This window comes from Gadus morhua, chromosome 19 (genome assembly GCF_902167405.1).
Source record: "Gadus morhua chromosome 19, gadMor3.0, whole genome shotgun sequence".
NCBI lineage: Eukaryota > Metazoa > Chordata > Actinopteri > Gadiformes > Gadidae > Gadus > Gadus morhua.
This window is the reverse complement of record NC_044066.1, coordinates 7,409,650-7,432,573: the sequence shown is the minus strand read 5'-3', so window position 1 is coordinate 7,432,573 and position 22,924 is coordinate 7,409,650. Positions and strand designations below refer to the sequence as shown.

The 22,924-nt window shown below is 47.9% G+C and overlaps 1 protein-coding gene across 1 annotated transcript in view; it reads left to right on the top strand.

Moving 5' to 3' along the window:
• The window catches only part of LOC115532166 (macrophage mannose receptor 1), a 33,623-nt gene that overhangs the window by 5,800 nt on the left and 4,899 nt on the right, over positions 1–22,924 (top strand). The window contains exons 9-47 of the mRNA XM_030341739.1: positions 169–251; positions 786–905; positions 1,003–1,104; positions 1,525–1,683; positions 2,282–2,364; positions 2,565–2,709; positions 3,025–3,066; positions 3,552–3,719; positions 3,974–4,093; positions 4,230–4,340; positions 4,461–4,493; positions 4,957–5,094; positions 5,412–5,558; positions 5,971–6,105; positions 6,633–6,790; positions 6,883–7,027; positions 7,149–7,203; positions 7,394–7,460; positions 7,623–7,756; positions 7,842–7,885; positions 8,240–8,413; positions 8,941–9,095; positions 9,387–9,500; positions 9,859–9,974; positions 10,402–10,556; positions 11,091–11,296; positions 11,627–11,804; positions 12,147–12,371; positions 14,005–14,174; positions 14,718–14,788; positions 14,881–14,981; positions 15,740–15,859; positions 16,270–16,407; positions 16,655–16,806; positions 17,250–17,349; positions 17,653–17,888; positions 18,509–18,686; positions 19,488–19,733; positions 20,692–20,874. Of these exons, the coding sequence (XP_030197599.1) occupies positions 169–251; positions 786–905; positions 1,003–1,104; positions 1,525–1,683; positions 2,282–2,364; positions 2,565–2,709; positions 3,025–3,066; positions 3,552–3,719; positions 3,974–4,093; positions 4,230–4,340; positions 4,461–4,493; positions 4,957–5,094; positions 5,412–5,558; positions 5,971–6,105; positions 6,633–6,790; positions 6,883–7,027; positions 7,149–7,203; positions 7,394–7,460; positions 7,623–7,756; positions 7,842–7,885; positions 8,240–8,413; positions 8,941–9,095; positions 9,387–9,500; positions 9,859–9,974; positions 10,402–10,556; positions 11,091–11,296; positions 11,627–11,804; positions 12,147–12,371; positions 14,005–14,174; positions 14,718–14,788; positions 14,881–14,981; positions 15,740–15,859; positions 16,270–16,407; positions 16,655–16,806; positions 17,250–17,349; positions 17,653–17,888; positions 18,509–18,686; positions 19,488–19,733; positions 20,692–20,874 (5,207 nt within the window). The remainder of the gene's footprint in view (positions 1–168; positions 252–785; positions 906–1,002; positions 1,105–1,524; positions 1,684–2,281; positions 2,365–2,564; positions 2,710–3,024; positions 3,067–3,551; positions 3,720–3,973; positions 4,094–4,229; positions 4,341–4,460; positions 4,494–4,956; positions 5,095–5,411; positions 5,559–5,970; positions 6,106–6,632; positions 6,791–6,882; positions 7,028–7,148; positions 7,204–7,393; positions 7,461–7,622; positions 7,757–7,841; positions 7,886–8,239; positions 8,414–8,940; positions 9,096–9,386; positions 9,501–9,858; positions 9,975–10,401; positions 10,557–11,090; positions 11,297–11,626; positions 11,805–12,146; positions 12,372–14,004; positions 14,175–14,717; positions 14,789–14,880; positions 14,982–15,739; positions 15,860–16,269; positions 16,408–16,654; positions 16,807–17,249; positions 17,350–17,652; positions 17,889–18,508; positions 18,687–19,487; positions 19,734–20,691; positions 20,875–22,924) is intronic.

The window sequence follows — 22,924 nt, the reverse complement described above, 5'->3', positions numbered from 1 at the left end:
TCAATGTTAATTTACTTCTGTATATTTAATGTCATTTTATTTTATTTTCAATAAATTCATCAATCAATCAATCCCTTAATAAAGAGTAATTTGTCATTCTTGTGTAAATCCAATAGACACCCTGATCTCACTATACTCTGTGTGTTGTGTATGACCCAATGTGTGTAGCCAGGAGGAGCAGTACTACATCAATGGCTTCCTCCCTGACCTTCATCACATAGATATTCCTGACCTCTGGATCGGCCTATCAGGTACTGAATACAATACTTTAGATGGAACAACCACTAATTACCATTGAAATTATAATCAATAAGGATGGTTCATACCATAACATTAGAAGATCATCCTTTACCAAGCACACAGTGGTTAAAATTGCAGTGTTACAAAAAGTGAGCTAGAATGTAAAGAAGATACGATAAATAAGCAAACAGGTTGGCAATGTCTCATTATTGACATTATTGCACATAGGGAACTCATGTATTGATATCTGTTTAGTGTACATTGATGTTTCACAAGAGTGAATGAGTGTTGGCCTCACACCCCGCGGGTTGAGCGGCCTGTCCCTGAAGGAGCTGCCCAGTGCGGTCAGAGGGTCATACACCAGGATGGGTGTATTCCACATCAGAGAGGACAGCTTCCCCATCACTCTCCTCCCACCCCCCCCCCCCCCCCCCCCCCTCCTCTACCCGGTCGATGGGGCGTCCCACCACAGAGCTGGCCTCCTGAACCGTTCTGTTGAGTCTCTTCTTGTGCTCATGTTCCCGTTGTGCTTTGTGTGGTACCAGACAAGGAGACGGACGGAACCTGGGCCTGGGTGGACCGCAGCCCCCTCACCCTCACCAACTGGGGGCCCGGTTCGCCCCGGAACACGGACAAAGTCTGGGACTGTGGGCAGATCTTCACAGGTAGGAAGGCATGCTGTGGTCCTGGAGGTTAGAGGAGGGGACGTCGGTATGGAGGTTGGTTTGTTCACTGGGCTGTTGCTGTGGCTCTCCTCACCAGGGAACTACGCAGGGATGTGGGAGACCACCACCTGCTTCAAGAGCCTGGCCTACATGTGTGAGATGACCGGGGGGCAGAACGTGAAGCCCACGCAGCCACCAGGTCACCCACATTCATGTGTTTGTTTACTGGGTCATTGATGAGAATGTTGTGCTGTTTTTTACATTAGTGATGGGAGTTATGTTGTTGATGAGAATGTTAATGAAGATGGTGATGATGATAATGTTGATGAGGATACCATTGATGAAGATAAGGTTGACGATGATGAAGATGGGAATCAATAAGTGATGAAGTGATGATAATGATGAAGATGATGATGTTTGTGAATGAGGATGATAATGAAGATGATTATGATGTTGATGAGGATAATGACGATGATAATGACGAATGACGATAATGTTGCAGATAATGGTGATGAGGATGACGTTGATGATAATGACGACGACGGTGATGTTGACGATGATTATGAAAGATAGAACTACTCGAAAAAGCTTTCTGACCATCTCCCCCCCCCCCTTCCAGGTTTCAGCTGCGACCCTGGCTACCTGCTGTACAAAGACTTCTGCTACCACTTTGACACGGAGCACACCTTCCACTGGCAGGAGGCGGAGTCCTACTGCGCCAGTCAGTCAGGACACCTGGCCAGCCTCCACGACCAGGCGGAGCTCAGCTTCCTCACAGGTCAGGAGACGCTTCCAGAGCCTTTAGGGGAGAACCAGCAGACCATACAGGACACCCACAGGAAATATCGACATCATATCCTACGTTTAAAACATGTTTAGTTTGGAGCAGGCTCAGTCAATAGCACTACTATGTTGGCCATTCACTTTACATCGGTTTTAGGATTTTCTTTTCCTTTAAGAACTTGTCAATATTACTTACTGGAGTAGAAGTATGTCGTTTGTTGCCTCAAACTCAGCCCACTGTACATTATTTGTGTTGTTATCGTGCAGAAAACATGACTACACAACGACACACCTAATGGACATTGAAGGAATCTATCATTGCATGTTTTAGATAAATGAGTAAGTCATTTACATTTACGGCATTTAGCAGACGCTTACATTGGTTGATACACACATTGACACACCAACGGCAGTCAACCATGCCAGCTCGTCAGGAGAAGTTAGGGTTAAGTGTCTTGCTCAGGGACACATCAACACTCAGCTAGGGATCGAACTAGCAACCTTTCGGTTACAAGACAACTGCTCTACCTCCTGAGCTAAGCTGACCCATAAGTCAACTTATAACGGCTAAATCAAGTCTTTCCTGTGTTCAGCCCACCTGCCAGGAGAGGCCTGGCTGGGCCTGAACGACATCAACGTGGAGAACCTCTTTGTGTACTCAGATGGTACACCGGCTGTAAGTCATCAACAATATACAACTCTTTTAAAGTTCTAGAAATGTTTCAATTCATGGTCGTTCTGCAAACGTGTTAGAAAAGGATCCTGTAGCCCTCCACGTCTACGTGTTTGCATAAGTTAGCATATCGTTTTAAGCCTCTTGAACTGTGCTTCATTTCAAAACACATCGATGGTACAGTGATCCTTTGCGTGTGTCAGGATTTCCTTTTATGGGGGCCGGACCAACCAGACAACTGGCAGAACAACGAGGACTGTGTCCAGGTCCGAGGGATGAACCACCCCGAGCCGGGAACACTCAGCGATGACTTCTGCTCCTCCGCCAAGGAGTTTGTCTGCAAAAAACGTGCGGTGAACTCCCGCTTTTCATCTAAATTACAATTAGGGCATTTAGCAGACGCTTTTATCCAAAGCGACTTACATCGGTTAATACACACATTGACACACCGACGGGAGAGTCAACCATGCAAGGCGACAGCCAGCTTGTCAGGAGCAGTTAGGGTTAAGTGTCTTGCTCAGGGACACATCAACACTCAGCTAGGAGGAGCTGGGGATCGAACTCGCAACCTTTCGGTTACAAGACAACAATTCAAATCTACAAATCATCTCCTTCTGAATTAAATTATTAATAGTGTCTGATTTTATTTTGATTCCTCCACAGCCAAAGGACAGGGACCACCCCAGCCTCCGACCTCTGGACCAGGTAGACAAGCACGCACACACACACACACGCATGCACACAGACATACGCACGCACGCACGCACACACACACGTAAAAAAAAATTTAGCCGACAATGTTTCATAGTCCAGTTAACGGGGCTGTAGATACGATTTTAGGGCTTTAATTTGAGGTTGAAATAGCCTTACATCGGCTTGGATTGAGTGAAATTAGCTATATATATATTTTGAGTTGACTGCGCCTGGCTCTTTATTTTACCTTTTTGATTTTAGAACGCTTCATGCTCACATCAGACAAAAACTTCCCAGAATGGTACAGGGCATCCATCTTACCTGTCAACCACAGTTGAATGAAATGTAACAATTCTCAATGGCGGAGAAACGTTGGGAGAGGGGTTAGTCTCAAAACCTTGCTCTCTGATGCTCTTTTCTGCTCTCTCTCTCTCGTCACAACTCCCCAGTCTAACCTCCAGCACCTGTTTGTGAACCCCAATGCTTTGTCTGTCTAGGCTGGAACCAGAAGTGTGGTTTCTGGACCCCCGACCCCTTCAACGACTACTGCTACCTGTTCAACTACCTGTCCATGAGGCCCTGGGCCGAGTCCCGGGCCGACTGCTTCAACCAGGGGGGGGACCTCGTCAGCATCACCGACCCCTACGAGCAGGCCTTCCTCCAGGGTAACTTCACACCTCTAACCCCCCCACCCCCCTCGCGCTGTGCATGGGCGTAACCACGCATTCTCTTGGGGTGGTCGTGTCCCCCCCGAATACTAATACTAAGAAAACACAGATCTTGTCCGAATATGTCCAATATGTCCACCTTCAGTGAACCCTGTCCACAGGCCTGTGTCTTGTTGTTTGCTAGACACGTTGTGTTTTGTGCATGAGGTCAAGGTGGTGTGTGTGACTCGGCTGTACGGTGTGTCATGCAGGCATGGTGGGTCTGAGTCCCACGGGGACCGCCATGTGGATGGGCGGTCACGACTCCATCGTGGAGGGCGGCTGGGGCTGGTCGGACGGCTCCCCCTTCAGATACATCCACTGGAGCTCGGGTACAACTTTATTGACACACGCGGGTTACACGTGACGTAAAAAAGGTGGTGGTGGGAGGGGGAGCAGCTCAAACAGGAGGGTTTGGTTTTCCTTTGCTTGTGTTACGTTGATATAATCGTGGTCTTGTGCCCCCAGGCAACCCAGACAACGCCGACGGGGAAGACTGCCTGTCCATGCAGATCAACGGCGGGAAGTGGAACGACGACAAGTGTGAACTCAACAGAGGCTACATCTGCAAAAGGAGAGGTGGGGGGGCCACACACGCATTGTTGCCATGGTTGCATAGTAACACTCTTACAACTGTGAGCATTAACAACTCCATCTCACATCCCCCCCCCCCCCCCTTCCCTGCTCCACCTCCAACAGGAAACACTCCTGAACCTCCACCACCACATGACGGTACGTGAGACACTCTTATTGGGGTTTTAGTTTAGTTTAATTTAGAGTATTTTTTCAGCCTCATTCGTTTTTCTTACATCTTGAAAATATGGTGACATGGAGAGGTGTGGTGAACTCTATCCAATTATCCATCCGTCCGTCCTCCCACCCATTCATTCATTCATTCATTCACCCATTCATCTATGTATCCACCCACCCATCCACAAAGTCATTTTTAATGCAACAATTCATCCTCCATCCACACTTGAACACACACACACACACACACACACACACACACACACACACACACACACACACACACACACACACACACACACACACACACACACACACACACACACACACACACACACACACACACACACACAGCCCTAAACGACTCCATCACTACCTTGTATGCGTTGAGGCTGCCTCCCCCCGTGGGTATAAGGAGTGTGACGGGGTGCCTCTGTGCTCCCAGGGTTCATGACGGCCCTGGCGTGCCAGGACTCCACCATGGCCCTCCACTGCCCTCAGAACAGCCTCATCAACATCCAGTCTGCCTTCTACGGACGGGACAGCACCGACCTCTGCCCGCTCCTGGACGGCTCAGGGGGAGGTAGGCCTGCCCGAGGGCGCTGTGGTCTTCCACACGTGCGGACGGACAATTTGCTCGTGTTTGTAGCGTGAGCCCAAAGAAACGATAAAATCGTAATTTTGTAACATTTTCTCATTTTTTAGCAACTATTGTGGACGTGAACAATCAAAAAACGTTATTTTGCATCCGTCCTGACACGGCCCTGTGGTTTGACCTGCACAGTACGTCGTGGAACCATTGAATAGCGATAGAGCTATTCAATGGTTCCACGAATAGCTAGGACACCATTGAATATCGCTATTCAATGGTTTCCCTCCCTCCCTATGATTGGTCTGCAGGCAAATGCCAAGTGGACGGCGTCCTCCCCCTCATTAGGAAGAACTGTGACAAGCGTGCGTTCTGCTTTGCGTACGCCCACACGGAGAATGACCCGTGTCCCCAAGTCTCCAAGTACCTGAGGATCACCTACAGCTGTGAACAGATGGGTGCGCAGTTTGTGGTCCCTCCTTTCCTACAATACCCACAATCCCCCACCCACTGGCATTTTGTTTTTCTATCTAGTTGGTTTTCTCCACTCAAGCTTAAGTAGTCGTTACTTGCCAATTAATAACAGTAATAGTTGTATCGTAGTATCAACATAATAATGATAATACCAATCATAATATGAGTATGAATGAAAACATGATAAATTAATACATTTTATTTCTGAAGCCCTTTTAAAAATACTCAAAGACTAAAATAAACTATCAGAAATCAGTTATATTATATAAAAAAAATCACTGCAAATAAACACCCAAATCAGAACAATTACCCCGATAGCAATGTAGGTAATATGCGTGCAACACATGCTACCCTGCCAGGGCCTGAGTGTGTGTCCCGCCGTCTGTCTGCCTTCAGTGTGCTTGCGGGGCCTTGGAGTGGAGGACGGGAACATCTCCGACTCCCAGCTCAGGGCCTCCTCCTCCTGGGGCCCCTCCACCCCGGACAAGGGCCGCCTGCACGGCAGCGCCTGCTGGAGGCCCTCGACCAGCGGTAGGTAGACCGACCAGAAGGCACCCCTTATCAGCTCTCCAAAGTGTGTAGCTTACAGTAGCACAGGACGCTAACATGCTAGAAATGGCCACAACAACCAATTGTTTTTGTAAACAAAATAACAATGAAGTGATAAATATAGTGATATGTCATAGTATATGGTCTGTCTCTGGGTGTAAATAACCGTCTATAATAAGGGTGTTATTGTGCAAGGTAACACACCATTGTAATTTGAATTTCATCTCGCCAATATCCATTTAGAGGGTTAAAGGGGACTTATTAAGGAACCTCAGCCTCCGGTTTAAAAAAGTGTGTCGTAAAGGTTCAGGAAAAACTGTCACTTTGGTTTCCATAGGCGCAGGTGTGAGGGGAGTGGTCAAACATTGTCAAACCAAACTCACACACTTTTGAACTAGGTTGTGCAGCCAATAGAAAAGGACTACTCTAGAAAAACAAGCTAATGAGCCCATTTCTGAGTTTCAAATGAAAATACATATTTTGGGGTTCTCCCTTTTAATGAAAACAAGACAGCGCCAGCTGGATCCAGGCGGACCTGGGCCAGGTCAGGAAGATCACGGGCATCGTGATCCAGGGCTGTCCCGACAACGACCACTGGGTCACCAAGTTCAAGATCCAGCACAGCCTGGACGGCTCGGCCTGGGCGGCCTACACCGCCGACGGGGAGGTAGGTTCAGGACTGCGGTCCTCCGGAGGGCCACGCTTTAACCCATGACCCCGGGCTGTTGCTAACGGCGATGCGGCTCCGGTCCCGTCCAGTTCTTCCCAGGGTCCCAGGACAGGAACTCGGCCGACACCCAGCTCCTCGGCACGCCCGTGTCCGCCCAGTACATCCGCGTCCTCCCGCTGGAGCACAACGCCCAGGCCGGCCTGCGCTTCGAGGTCCTGGGGTGCACGCCCGACTGTAAGGGCCCGCCGGACAATGCTTTGGATCCATGAATGCAAGGAGAAGGACGGCGTGGTCGCGTGTGTGTGTGTGTTGTTGGTGTTCATGTCTGACCAGCAGGTGTTTTTAAACTCCACAGACGCCGTGACCTGCGCCAACAGGCCCAACTTTAACCCTGCCAACGATCGCATGGCGTAAGCATTTAGACAAATCAAGTCAAATCAAACTTTATTTATGTAGCCCCTCGTGCAAAAAACTTTATATGAGGTGCTTAACAATACAAAGAATATAAACGGTGCAATGACATGATAAAAAAAAAATTGTTCTTCTTGGTCAAGGTGTATGTTGATGACAGTGGTGGTGTTGATGTTGATCTTGTTTCAGAGTCCACTGTCCGGCAGGCTGTTCTAAAGAGAGCTACAGAGTGTATGGAACGTCTGTGTATCGAGAGGTAGTAGGGGAGCTCTCTGTCTATCTATTTACCCGTCTGTCTGTCTTTCTATTGTCCTGTCTTACCATCGGTCTGTCTTCTGGTCTCTCTGTGTCTGTCCACCTATCTGAATATCTTGCTGTTGGTTGATATCTTTCGGTCCTATCCGTCTGAATCGGTCAGGACTCCAACATCTGTGCGGCGGCCGTGCACGCGGGCGTGGTGGTGGATGATGTGGGCGGGGACACCACCCTGCTGAAGCTCCCGGGACAGGACTTCTACCCCGGCTCCAACCGCAACGGCATCACGTCCAGACAGTATGTACCTCCTGGGAACCACAGCGTCCCTCACGTCTGTCAGACACTGGTCGAGGTGTTGAGCGTATGTGTTCCCTTTCCACAGGTTCGATGGGACGTATTCAGGGTCTTACACGTTCACCGACGGGGGTAAGTGTTTCTGCGTTGATCGGACGCTGATGAAAAGCAGCAGACTTGTTCACATTAAAAGCATTGAACAATACATTCAATGTTATTCATCGATTCCCACACTAACACACACGCATGCACACGCACACGCACGCACACGCACGCACACACACACACACACACACTTACACATACGCACACAAACATACACACACACACGTTCAAATCTGAAAAAGTACCAATCCTAATCATTTTGAAAAAATTTAACAATACATTAAATATTATCGATCAATTAATTTGGGGCAAAAAGGGTATAAATCATCCAAATCAATCAGTCCCATTTTGAGGTTTTTGTGAACGTCTTTGTGCGTGCAGAGGTGCGGTGCTCCGGGCCGGACTGGTATGAGTTCGGAGGGTTCTGCTACAAGCCGTTCAGCGTGCAGAAGACGTGGGTCAGCGCCCGCCAAGCCTGCCGCGGCCTGGGGGCGGAGCTAGTGTCCATCCTCTCCATGACCGAGCAGAGCTGGCTGGAGAGCTACCTGTACATGGGTGAGGAGAAGAGTGGCCATGTCACCTTATTGTTACACCAATAAGTTTGATAATGTCTATTTAAATCCTTTAATGTTCTTAGATGTTTTTCTTGTTGTTCATTCTTGAAATCCATGTTCTTATTGCATTTTCTGTGTAAGTGACATTTCTGTTAACAGATTTTGTACCTGCATCGTATGGTATATTATATTATATATATAATGCAATATATTGAATATTGTGAAGCACCTTGTGACTCTGTTTTTTAAAGAATATAGAAATAAAGGGCGCAGCATAACAGGGTCCCTATAACAGTGCATGGATCCATGGATACCTATTGTTATTGCAGCAATTCATCCTCTTGTCATTATTAAGATATTTAATCAGACGGACACCATTGAGCTCGTGTCAGGCTGTTAGAAAAGGATTCACTTACCGAAAAGGTTTTTGATTCCAACATTCAGAAAGTTATTAGTTTATTAAACTTGTATTGCTGTCAGGCGATTGACCTGCGATGGCCCTCGCTGTGTTCCGTCCCTCCTCCTCAGCCACCGGCGACGTGTGGACCGGCCTGCACGACCCGCTGCAGGTGGGCTTCTACACGTGGTCTGACGGTCACATGACCTCCTTCACCCACTGGGAGCCCGGCCAGCCCAACAACCACGACGGCTTCAGGGAGGACTGTGTGGAGATGCTCTATGAGGTGAGGAGCTAGACGAAAAGGCCCCGGGTTCGATTCCCCAGACGTCCGCCATCTACACTGTGTGGGTTGACCCTTGAGCAGGATGCCCTCTGACCCCAGCCTGCTCTTTAACAGCATGTATTCGCTTTGAATCTCTTTGAAAGAAAGCTAATTTTAAATAGCATTGCATTAAAGACACGGCTGAAGACCACTTCCATGCCGTTTCCTCCATAGTTTCTGCATTGTCGGACCCCAGTTGTCGTTGTTTGATAAGACTGACGGATGTCTTTGCGCGTGTACCTCCTGCTGCAGTCGGGCCGGTGGAACGACGTGGCCTGCACTGAGCTCAACACCTACATCTGCAAAGCACCCAGGGCCCACTCCCCCCTGCCCTCCGTGGAGCCCACTGTGTACGGCTGCCCGCAGGTAGAGGAGCGCCTCTTCAGTCCAAGAGTCCACAGAACACTCATACTTATTTCTGTTGTAAAAGGTTTGACTTATGATTGTTTAGAACAACATTTAGAATCATTCTATGAGTTAGAATCCAGTTATGTCGCACATGTCCACTTATTCCATTTCATCCGAGTTCGGATTTCTGCTAGCGTATCATTCAGCTTTTTATAAGACAGAAAATAACTGGGTCAGTACTCGGGTTCTTAGGCCGACTAGGACGCTGTCTGTGCTCGGGTTTCCATGGGGGGATGAGAACACTGCAGCGGTGCGACTGGGATGACGCTGCGGGCAGGTTGGTCCTCCTCAAGGCGTTCCTCGTGTGTGTCTGCAGGGCTGGGACGCATACGGCTACGCCTGCTACTGGCTGGAGGAGACGGCCAGGAGCTGGTCCGACGCCAAGGACTTCTGTAAGGAGCAGGGCGCCTTCCTGCTGCACATCGGGGACATGTGAGTGTGGCTAACCCACGCACACACAAGCACGCACGCATGCACCTAAGCACGCACACGAGCCCGCACAAAGGTGTCTTTGTAAAGGCCTGAATCAGTTTAACAGTCTCTCTTAACTTTGGACGGACTGTTAAACTGTGTTTAGGCAGCAGCATAAAACAATAATATAATAAATAAATACTTTAGATACAGGCATGTTAATAATAACATATTATGTGTGTATATATACACCCCCCCCCGTCAACGATTGTTCCCCCCCCCGTCAACGATTCGGCGCAGGGGGCTGGTAGGGGGAATTCGGCGGGGGGCCATCAGTACCTCTTGTATACAGGGCCCAGAATTTGGTGCTCCGGCCCTGCGAGAGAGGGTCAGGGCTGAGGAGTAAGCGAGGCATCAAGGACATGGTGTCTCCGTTCTCCCCTGGCAGCTATGAGCAGGCCCACTTCACGGTGACGCTGTCGGGGAAGACGGGCTTCTGGTGGCTGGGTCTGCGGGCCCAGGGAGGGCCGACCGGAGGGGTGGACTACTTCTGGGAGAACGACGCCCCCCTGACCTTCACCCACTGGGACCGGGACCAGCCAGGTACCGCGTCCCAGTATGAATCTTGTATTTTGGTTTCCAGCCGTCCTCCTCTTGCCTCTCGAGATCCTCCTGATGTTAGATTTTGCGTTCTTGCGGTTAATAGCCGCAAAATCTCTGCAAAGTTATTGCAAAGATGGCCTTGCTTTGTACAAAAGACTCCAGCCAATCAGATTAAGGCTCTTGCTATCTTCGCTGTTGCTGAATCCGGTTAGAAGTAAGGCAGAAATGTACTCTAATATGAGAAAAGTTATCTATAAAAAAAAGCATACATATAAAAAGTTTGCTTGTTACCCTTGCCGTCATATTTTTTTAAAGACTTCGGCTCTCCTTGTTCGCTGTGAACTTCCTTCTATTTATTAAGGGTGTAAAGAATTTGAATCAATATTTTGTTTAAATTCTTCTTGATAAATATGTTATTCATATTTAGCCTCGAGCACTGAGCACCGGCTCAGGGCCAGAACCACGATGTGCGCCGGTGAGACCTGGAGACTGGCCTCGCGTCGCTAATCCTGAACCGCTCTCGTTCCTGAATAGATAGTGGCCAGGGTACCTGCGTTGCTATGACAACGGGGGCCATCGGTGGTTTCTGGGACGACAAATCGTGCTTGGAGCCGTTCAGCTTCGTCTGTGAGAGGCCCAGACCTGACATCACCCCGCCCACTAAGCCCCCGACCCCGCCCCCTGCCGGGGGCTGCTCCGACTCCTGGACCTCCAAGAGCCACTTCAGACACTGCTACAGGGTAGCTGTCTGTCTGTCTGACTTTGGATGTCTGTGGCTGTTTGTCTGTCTGTCTGTCTCCCCCCCCCCCCCCCCCCCTCTCTCTGCCCATCTATCCTTGTCTCTGAGCTGTGTGTGTCTCAAACCTGTCTGTGTCACTGACCTGTCTGTGTGTCTGGCCTGTCTCTGTCTCTGATCTATCTGTGTCTCTGACCTGTCTGTGGCTCTGACCTGTCTGTGTCTCTGACCTGTCTGTGTCTCTGACCTGTTTGTGTCTCTGACCTGTGTGTGTCTCTGACCTGTCTGTGTCTCTGACCTGTCTGTGTCTCTGACCTGTCTGTGTGTCTCCCAGCTCTTCCACAACGTGGACTTCTCTCGCAGGAAGAGCTGGGGTGCTGCCCAGGAGGACTGCGTGTCCCGGGGGGCCCGGCTGGTCAGCATCAACCTGCAGGCGGAGGAGGAGTTCCTCTCCCTCTACACCAAGGGCACCAGCAAGTGGATCGGCCTCTCGCACAACCCCACGGCGGGAGGTGCGTTACACATCAAACACACACGCACAAGTACACACACACACACACACACACACACAAGTGCATACACACAAGTGCATACACACACACGCACGCACTCACACGCATACACACACACACACACACAGAAACACACACACGCACGCACGCACACACACACACACACACACACACATACACACACACACACACACACACACACACACACAGAAACACACACGCACGCACGCACGCGCACACACACACACACACACACACACGATGGTAACCACTGAGCCTGGAGGTATACTGGTGTCTCATGATGGTTCCCACTGACCCTGGAGGTATGCCATCGTCTCCCAGGCTATACCTGGACCGACGGCTCCCCAGTGTCCCACACCAACTGGGGCCCCGGGGAGCCCAACGACCACGAGGGCCGGGAGAACTGCGTGGAGATGGTGAGCAGCGCCAACGGCACCCTCTCCTGGTGGAACGACCTCAACTGTGACGCCCACCAGGACTGGATCTGCATGATCGCCAAGGGGACCACCCCCATCCTGCCCCCCATCCCCCCTCCACCCGTCCCTGGTAGGAACTAACCCCTACCTCTATTATTTTATTATGAATATTTTTTATTTATGTTGTATTCATGTAGGCCAACATTTATTTTGCGTTAATAATGTTGTCATTCATTTAGTAGCATTAAAGATTTGCGTCTTCATGGCCTTTTCCAATGCAGTTTTGACAAATTTTAGGAGCCTGAATCCATGTTATGGAGGTAGATTTTTGTCTTTATTATGCAATCAAAAATAATAGGTTTGAGAGCAAAACTTTCCACACTGCAATCAAAAAATAGATTTGAGAGCAAAACTATCGACACTGCAATCAAAAAATGTTTTATTGCAAGATAAATTAATGTGATAAAAAAAATATTAATGGGAATCCAAAAGTTTTGTTTGCAAACCCAAAAGTTTTGTTTGCAAATCCAAAAGTTTTGTTTGCGAATCCAAAAGTTTTGTTTGCGAATCAAAAAGCTTTGCTTGCGAATCCTAAAGTTTTGCTTGCGAATCCAAAAGCTTTGCTTGCTGTTGAGCTGAATCTCGTGGGCGGGACGTACGCCAAAAGATGTAAGACACGTCTCTATTGGCCAGTCTCGATCGGAGTGACAGCTTGGCAACATCCACAGTAACGAGAGAGGGAGTTCTATTTCATGTAGGCTACGCCGTCTAGGCTTCGCCTTATGGGCTTGTCCCGTGCGCGCGCTTGCATGCCCTGAAAATCCCGTAGGCCTCCCTGTCAGCCGACAAGGAGACCATGGCAGAGGAGAGCAGGGCGATGTTGTTGACCGCCGCCGCGGATTGAGAGGCACAAACGAACAGGCCGACAATCTGCTTCTGGAGGCGGTCGGGGGGCAGCGGCTTTTCGGATGTTGCCAAGCTGTCACTCCGATCAAGACTGGCCAATAGAGACGTGTCTTACATCTTTCGGCGTAGGTCCCGCCCACGAGATTCAGCTGAACAGCAAGCAAAGCTTTTGGATTCGCAAGCAAAACTTTAGGATTCGCAAACAAAGCTTTTTGATTCGCAAACAAAACTTTTGGATTCGCAAACAAAACTTTTGGATTTGCAAACAAAACTTTTGGGTTTGCAACAAAACTTTTGGATTCCCATTAATATTTTTTTTATCACATTAATTTATATTGCAATAAAACATTTTTTGATTGCAGTGTCGATAGTTTTGCTCTCAAATCTATTTTTTGATTGCAGTGTGGAAAGTTTTGCTCTCAAACCTATTATTTTTGATTGCATAATAAAGACACAAATCTACCTCCATACCATGTGATACTTTGAAATGTCGAGAAAACGGCTGCTTATGTACCTAGTCATAAAGGAGCCTTTTCTAAATCATTCCCTCCAACTTTAAGTGGGTGTGGGCATGACACAACATGTCTCGGCGCCAACACGGTCGAGAACCACTGCTTTAAGACCATAGTCCTTTGTGTTCTGTTGGCTACTGACTCATTTAGTCAGGCACTCTTATCTCCAGCAACTTGCGGTGAATCCAGCGACAGGTCATTCAGGGGTCGGTACAGGCTAGAGGGCCGTATTGCTCAAGGACGCCTGTCGGTTGACACTAGGCCTTTAATGCACCTTTTTAATGCTGGGAGTCGCCCGCCCATGAACACTGCTCCACCGTACCACCCTGTTACTTTGAACCCCAGCACCCGACTGCGGCGTGAACCCGGGGTGGAGGAAGCACGACCGCTTCTGCTACTACTACAACGACACGGACATCGTGGACTTCCACACGGCGTGGGAGCGCTGCGACCAGGAGAAGGCCAAGCTGGTGTCCATCCTTAGCGAGAAGGAGCAGGCCTACGTTAACACCATGGTAGGGGGCTACAGGAGGCTCCTGCGCCTAACGTTGTGCTTCTCTCAACTCATCCCCCATGGGTTTTTTGCAGTGTTGTCTTTGTATTTCACTGCAAAGACCTTCATGATTTCAATTCACGTCTCATCACCTCTCATTGTTTTTTATTAATCTCTCCTGCATGTGAAATAAAAAGCTTGTCCTTGTATTTCACAGACCTTAAACATCGAGTGGGTAGTAAGAGATTATATGAAAATTAAAATAAACTCAACAAAATAAGAGATCATTAGAAAGGGAAAAGAGAATCATAACATCATGAGAGATTAGAAATTAATAACAAATGAAGGTACATGAGTGTATTTAAATAAATAAAACATGTAAGACCTTGATGATTTTGAAATTCATGTCTTTGGGCTTTTTGCAGTGAAATGCAAAGATTTTACTTCAAAAATGCTCAAGAAATGAATTTAAATTGAGTCATCAGGCTAAGTTCTCCTTGCTGACGACGGTTATACATCTGCTGTCGTTGTTTATGTATTTATTTGATGCTTATTTGTATTCCAGGTGGGAACAGGGAAGGTGACTTCGGCATGGATTGGTCTGACACACTTCGGAGAGACGGATGGTCAATTCAAGTAAATAACACAAAGGATACTTTTTGCCACTCAGTGTTCGGCACCAGTCTTGAGGCAGGGTCAACTCTCGTTCCCTCTGTTTGTGTCCACAGGTGGGTGGACCGTTCCCCGCTGTTGTACACGCACTGGGCCACGGGAGAGCCCAACAACGCCAACGGAGAGGAGCACTGTGCTCAGATGAACAGACACCAAGGCAAGCGTTCTCTTACAGTAGTACATAGTACACAAAGCATACACACAGAGTCCTCTTTGGACATCACACCCGTTCACTTGACACGCATTCCACCGTAAATTACGCAACTTTTAATAATAATAGGATTATATTTATATGAGGCATCTATGTTTATTGTCTTTATAGTATTTGCATCGACATCACTTCTTTCGATTGTACTTTTTTATAATCCACTTCTGTTTCTAGTTGATAGTGTTTTACATGGACTATGTTTGATAGTATATACAGAGACTTCACTTGGGTTGATAGCATTTTTAATGTTCTTTGGTGGAATAGTTTTTTACACTCACTTTTTTAACATGGACTCTACTTTCATTTTGAACCTATTTAACATGGACTCTACTTTAATTGAGTCCTTATTTAACAGGGACTCTACTTTAATTGAGTCCTTATTTAACATGGACTCTACTTTAATTGAGTCCTTATTTAACAGGGACTCTACTTTAATTGAGTCCTTATTTAACATGGACTCTCCTTTAATTTAGTCCTTATTTAACATGGACTCTACTTTCATTTAGTCCTTATTTAACAGGGACTCTACTTTCATTTAGTCCGTATTTAACATGGACTCTACTTTAATTGAGTCCTTATTTAACATGGCCTCTCCTTTCATTTAGTCCTTATTTAACAGGGACTCTACTTTCATTTAGTCCTTATTTAACATGGCCTCTCCTTTCATTTAGTCCTTATTTAACATGGCCTCTCCCTCGCTCATTCAGGGGGATGGAACGATGCCAACTGTGGCCGTGCCGGTGCGGGCTATGTGTGCAAGAAGCGCCCAGGGGACGGCCCCACCCCGGCCCCGCCCACCCCAGCCTGGGAGGGCCACTGTCCGTCAGGTATTGGCCTGCACACTTTGTACTACACACTGCGTTCAGAAACCTCCAGGAGCCACTGCCACAAGGGATCACCAGATGCTGCTTTTTAATTTACACGGGTTCATGTGGCCTAATTACAAAAATACCTTTTTAAAATGATGCATATAAAAACATAAAATGTAGTGGTTTAATTTCAGTGTGAGGTTTGAAATCAAAATTGCTTTCAACAATGTGTATGCTTTTAGATGTTGTATTGAGATTTTGTTTGTTTTTATTCTTAGTCTTTGAGTATCAAGAAAAGTGCAACAGATATCTAATCTATTAGTAGTATTATTATTATCATTATAATTCATATTATTACGATGATGTTGTTGATGATGAAGAATACCCCCCCCCCCCCCCCCCCCCCCCATCCTCTCTCGCGGACCCAGGCTGGATGCGCTTCAAGGACAAGTGCTTCCTGTTCAAGGGCCAGAAGGAGGACTTCCAGGCCAACTGGACCTTCGCCAGGAGCTGGTGCCAGGGGCAGGGAGGGAGCCTGGCCGTCATCGACAACCAGTCGGAGAACGGTAAACATCCCAGGAGTGATTCAGTATTCACTGCCCCTAACGTCATGCGCTCTAGAAGGACCGACATCGTGTGTTTCTCTGGGTCTATTTTGAACTTGGTGATGTATTGCTTACTTTATTCGGAGGCTCCTGGGTCCAACAGCGCCCCCGCAGGAGGTTTCACGGCATGAGGGAGCTGGGGGAACCCCTACCCTAGATAACAGGGCTGCTCCATTTGGCCTCGTTTGCTGCTCTCCCCCTCCTCCAGACTTTGTGTCCAGCTATCTGAAAGACCTGGAGCGGCCCGCGTGGATCGGACTGTCAGACCTGTCGGCAGAGAACCTGTACGCCTGGACGGACGGCAGCCGCGTGCTCTACACCAACTGGGACGACAAGGAGCCCAACAACCACAACGGAGCGGTGAGAGAGCGCCATCCGTTAATGGGGGGGGGGGGGGGTTGATGTCATAGCAACGAACGCTGATACACGGCCTGTTGATCGATCCATCGGGTGATGGATAAACAAACCGCTTGTTTGTTTTATTGCAATGAGTTGTGGTTTCAGACAGTTAACAAACGTATGCTGCTGACGGAATCAGACATGCAAACGCCTGGTAGCTTCTCTCTGTTTTACATGGTCTTGCTCGCAAGACATAATTAACACATTTTAAGAGGTACCCTTGGCCCCAGGCCATTAATAATTACATTTCAACAATTAATTAATGAATGCAAAACGTATTTAGTACATATAATTGTGATTGTCATGAAAAAAACCTGCGAAAGGCCGATATTCCCCAAGAAAGCACGACGACACTACTTTAAAACAATTGAGGAACACGTGACCAGCCGTGTTGGCTTCCACAGGAGCACTGCGTGTCGGTGACGCACAGCGACCTGGTGAGCGGGCGCTGGAACGACGCGGCCTGCAGCGAGGACCGCAGCTTCGTCTGCTACAGGAAGAAGTGTGAGTGGTGGCAGACCGGAGGGGAGCGCGCTGAGAGACGCTCACCGTGGTTCACGTTCACACAGTCAATCTGATAGTTCTCTGGTGTTAATACAGAAATGTTGGAATTCATTTGAAAAGAAATGATGAAAGACAGACATTACCAGAGATAAGATACTAGAGACACAAACGCATGTGTGTTGTTTTATATTACATAATCACTGATTTTTCCTGCCTTCGTCTGCTTCCCTTTCTTCCTGCTCTCCTCCTCTTCCTCCTCCTCCTCCTCCTCCTCCTCCTGCTCCTCGATATCCGTCCCTCCAGCGAGCAGTGTCGCCCCCCCGCCCCCCACGGAGAGCCCGTGCCGGGAGGGCTACGTGTCCTGGAAGCTGAACTGCTACCGCGTGGTGGAGCGGCCGGAGACCTGGGAGCGGGCCCAGCAGGCCTGCGCCGCCCAGGGGGGGAACCTGGCCAGCATCGACATGAGCTACGACCAGGCCTTCGTGTCCGGGGTGGTGCTCCAGGGCCGGGGGGACGCCTGGATCGGCCTCCGCCGCAAGGTGAACCCCCCGTCTCATTCATGGGGTTATACTAATCACAACGATTGTTATGTTTACACATCTCATGCTTCTGATAGTTATAGGCCTAATGGTACAAAAATAACAATAAATGGATCGGCAAAAGGGAAAATTATATTAGAAATGATGAAAATAGTAATAATATATGTATACATCTAATAAAAAAAATACAAATAATAAAATACATGAATACTAAAATGAAATACAATTGTATTACAAATTGTAAAAAAAAGGACAAACGTAAACCCTTTTAACTGATCTGATTCCATAAACCATCTGTCCAGTTATTTCCTTCAGAAAATGTATTTATAAAGCTCATGCATCACTTTGATTTTTTTGTCAGCCTTTGTAAATCATTTTTGTCAGCCTTTGTAAATCACCTCAGATTAAGTTAACCACGTAACACATCTACCATCTATATTTGACACTCACGCTCATACTGGATTTATAAACCATCGTTCAAAGATAAGACGGAGCGCAGAGAGACGCAGACTAAATCAGATGGATAAAATGCATCAGACATTTCCCGAGAGCTTTGCAGCACTTCCTGCACGTGGCGACTCGAGTCTCTAAACAGTTGGTTGTTTGTCTGTCTGGTGCAGAGCGCCTCGTACACCTGGACGGACGGCTGGCCCGTGTTGTTCACCCAGTGGGGCCCAGGGGAGCCCAGCTTCCGCCCGGGGGAGGGCTGCGTCAGCATGCACTCATCGCTCTACCACGGCACCTGGAACGACACCCGATGTGACGACGCCAAGCCCTACGTCTGCAAGATCTCCTCGGGTACGCCCCCATTGTGACACTACGAGGTTCCCGCTGGTCATAGGGAAGAGTTTTTAAGAATTAAGTGCAGCCTTCCAATACACTCAGTGTAATCGGATTTAGTCTTCACAGTGCTTGGAGCTGTAAGTGGTGCTTTTTTTTATTTTTATCGATTGCATTACCTTCTGCCAACCGACTGCATGGAAAACTGATCCAGAATGTATAATCGGTGACCCCTATTGTAATCTACATCACATAACACTGATTATATTGGACACTCACACTCAATTATTTAAACTCTTTCCCACTTCCCTAACCAGAAGCTCAGTGTGTTAAATCGGCAAACTGGCACTTTTTAAAAGATGGAGTTGGAGTCGCAACAATTTTCTGAATTTAAAATGGGGTCACGGCCCCATGAAGGGTTAGAACCACTACTGCTAGAATAGATTCATGAACATGCACCCTGATCCACTTATCATTGGCTAACTGAATCTCTCTGTCTCTGTGTCCCTCTCTCTATCTCTACGTCTCTGTATTGCTCTGTCTCTATGTCTGGCTCTCTCTCTCTCTCTGTCTCGCTCTGTCTCCATGTCTGTCTCTCTCTCTCTCTGCATCTGTCTCACTCTGTCTCTTGCTCTGTCTCCATGTCTGTCTTTCTCTCTGTATCTCTCTCTCTCTCTCTCTCTCTCTCTCTCTCTCTCTCTCTCTCTCTCTCTCTCTCTCTCTCTCTCTCTCTCTGTCTCTGTCTCTGTGTCTCTATGTCTCTCTCCGTATCGGTCTCTCTCTCTCTCTCTGTCTCCGTCTATCTCTCTGTCTGTCCAGAACCGCCCCCCCCCACCCCCGCCCCGGGGAACGGTAAGTGCTCTCCGTACTGGAAGCCCTTCGGCCGCCACTGCTACGCAGTGTACAACGGGGACGAGGGCTACTCCTGGCCCGAGGCCCAGCACCTCTGCCAGCTGGGCAAGGCGGAGCTGGTGTCCGTCCACAGCCGCGCAGAGACCCTCTTCCTCAGGCAGCTCAACTTCACCAAACACAACGTGTGGATCGGCCTCTCCAGGGACAGCAACTGTGAGTGACGCCCGGATGGACAGGCTGCCGGCGGGAAGGGATTTATGTTCTGAGCGCCACTCAAGTTTACAGGAAAATGTTTAAGTTCCACTCGCCCACATTTGAGTGTTAGACTAAATACATGGAAAAATATTCAATTCAATTTTCACACACACACACACACACACACACACACACACACACACACACACACACACACACACACACACACACACACACACACACACACACACACACACACACACACACATTCGGAACCTCTCAGTTAATGTGAGATTTCCTCTGAACACAATTGGATAGACCTACAACCAATCACAACAACGAAACGTGTGACACACAGCGGTGGCCATCTTGGTTGTTTATTGAAATCCAACATAGTTCTCCTCTGGTCTCAACAAACCCGCCCCATAATAGATCATCGGGGCAGGTCTTCTGAGATCTGCCTGAACGGGAATAGGGGCCAGACGCATATGCCAGAGCTCTTAAAACACGAGCCTGCAGGTTCTTCATCTAATATTCCCTTTAAATAGCGCCGAGGTCCATGCTTAACTCTCAACCCCACGGTGGAAGATCAGAACCTGTGTCTTTCACCCCAGACCCCACCTACTTCATCCTGCGCCCAGGCGTCCCCTCACGAAGAGGCGCCTGGAACAGGATGCTCCAGATGATTGCTATTGGCGAGAGTAAGGCGGGACTTTCTGTCATTTCCGTTTAGCGGCAAGAGAGTGGGAGGGACTCCCGGGTGTTGTTTTTGGAGGTGCTTCGTCCAATTATTCCTCCCATAAAGAAAAGTAGTACACCTAGTCATGTCCCTCGCTCTGAGAACTGTTAACCGGCTCGCAGGAAGTTAGAGAGCTGAAGTTGTGTTGCGGTCGTCCGGTATAGAGCTTCGACCCCTGACCCTCTCCCAGCCTAACGTATCACTCCTGTGTGTTCCCCGACGCTCCGCTACCCCCAGTCGGCTGGGCCTGGACGGATAAGACGGGCCTGGGCTACGTCAACTGGGCGGACGGGGAGCCCAACGAGGCCTTCCACCCGGGGGAGGTGGCGGAGGAGAACTGCGTGGAGATGTACCCCGACGGCCGCTGGAACGACAACAACTGCCTGCAGAAGAGAGGCTTCGCCTGCAGACACGGACAACGTGAGCCATTTTCGTTATTTTGAATACTTAATGTTTTTTATATTTATTTATGGAAAGTGAAGATAGACAGGGAGCCTATCAGATTCTTTAAGGAGAGTGGCGATGACATTTAGCACAGGACCACTGGTGGGAATCGAACCTGGGTTGAAAGATGCCTAGAGCCACCTGAATCCCACCCTAGTACAGTAGAACAGGGGTTTTCAATGGGCGGTCTGCGAGCCGAATCAGGCCCCTGGGTTCCATTCCAGTGGTCTCTGGAACGCATTCCATATTTCAATGTGACTTATTATGATAGATATTTTTCTGATAAAAAGAAATTCAATATATGTTGGCTATTATGCTATCATAATTAAATCAGTCCAATACCTTATTATTTCTCCTTCAGTTATTATTAAAAGGTTATCCATGGACTGATCAGCGTGTAATTATTGTGACATTCTCTGTCTATTATCTCATAAATGAATATTAGCATAAGGTTATGCTACTCATCAAAAATGAGCGGAGAAAACGGCGATAAAAATTAATAAAACAAACACCAGGCTCAGTCATTTTCAGAGGCGGCTGGTGATCCAACATGTTGGTGGGGCACAGTAATAGACAGGGGGCCTGGGGGGCTGAGGTCCCCCCCCCCCCCCCCCCATATAATTTTTTTTGAATTTAATAGATTTGATTTCCTGTATTCTGGTGCATTTTGGGGATGGCAACTACCTATTTACCTACTTTTCATTCAGAATCATAGCCTACATCCTGACTTGCAGGGCCTGGACAAGCTTACACTGCATCAGACCTACTTCATGGCCATTCCACCAGCCATTGCTATTTGACCCATTGTTGTTATTCTGATATTGAGACAAATCATGATCACTGTCCTATAGCGTCCATTTTTTGTGAGTCTCAATGTCTACTTCAAATGCAGTTAGAAATATGGGACAGTTGCTTCATTTTGTTTATATAATACAGGCCGAAAGACTAAGTTAATATGTCACTTACTTGCTCCTTTTAAGTATAACATTGCTTGGGGAGTCCAATTCCTCCATAGCCTGGCAAGCCAGGCCCATATCGGAAAGATATTGGGTCTGATCTCGTACTGTGGCAGTGTGGGCGGGATAAACGGTTGTCTTTAAAGTTCCCTCTGAACGCAATAGGATAGCGCTACAACCAATCAGAGCAACGAAGAAGGTGTCGTAGTCAGAGCGACGGAAATTTCCATGGGGAAGTGTTGCGAATGGTGGATTGAGAGAATGGAGACCAACGACAAAACTTTTACCTTATCCGGTCGGCAAAACTCTGAATACATCTTTCTTTTCCAGGAAAGACTTCAGTGCAGTTCTTTGTTCATTTCTCAAAGAAAATGATAACTTCAAGTCTTGAAGAGTCGCGGCCAAAGCCGAGTCGAAAGAGAGCTGTTCGCCACCAGCAGCAGCAGACATTATTGTTTACCTTTAACACGGAACCGTCGCAGCTCTGTCGTCATTCGGCTTGATACCGCCCCTCACGATCTGATTGGCCTGTCCCATTTTCGGTTTCCATCAGCGAAAAACGACGACAGAAGGCTAGACCTCCCTGGCTGCAAATTAAATTTGCTGCGGCTAGGGGCGTCTAGATTTCTAGGCTAATTCCTCCTCTGAAAAGGGTGGAAAGTGCTTACAACTCTCTGCTAGTTAGCGATCTATCTCCTCTCTACATGTAGTTGTGGTGCGCGAATGCTGCTGAGGGCAATAGTTTCCAGCTGCTGCAGCCCCGGAGAACAACACCCTGGCGTGACAGAACACCCAGGCGGGACGGAAGTACTGTGGCTGGACGGAAGTTACCTCTGATTCTTTTTTTTATAGACAATTAAATTATTTATCGCTTGAATTAACATAACATAGAAATAAAAAAATATTTGGACACGTTAGTAACCATTTTTAGAGCTTAAAACAGGTTTATCGTTATTTAGACAAATACCTCAGGATTTTTTCTTTGCGTTATTAAACTTATTAGACCAAAAAAATTGAATAAAACAATATTATGACACGTTAATCAAATTACATTTTTTGTAAAGCATACC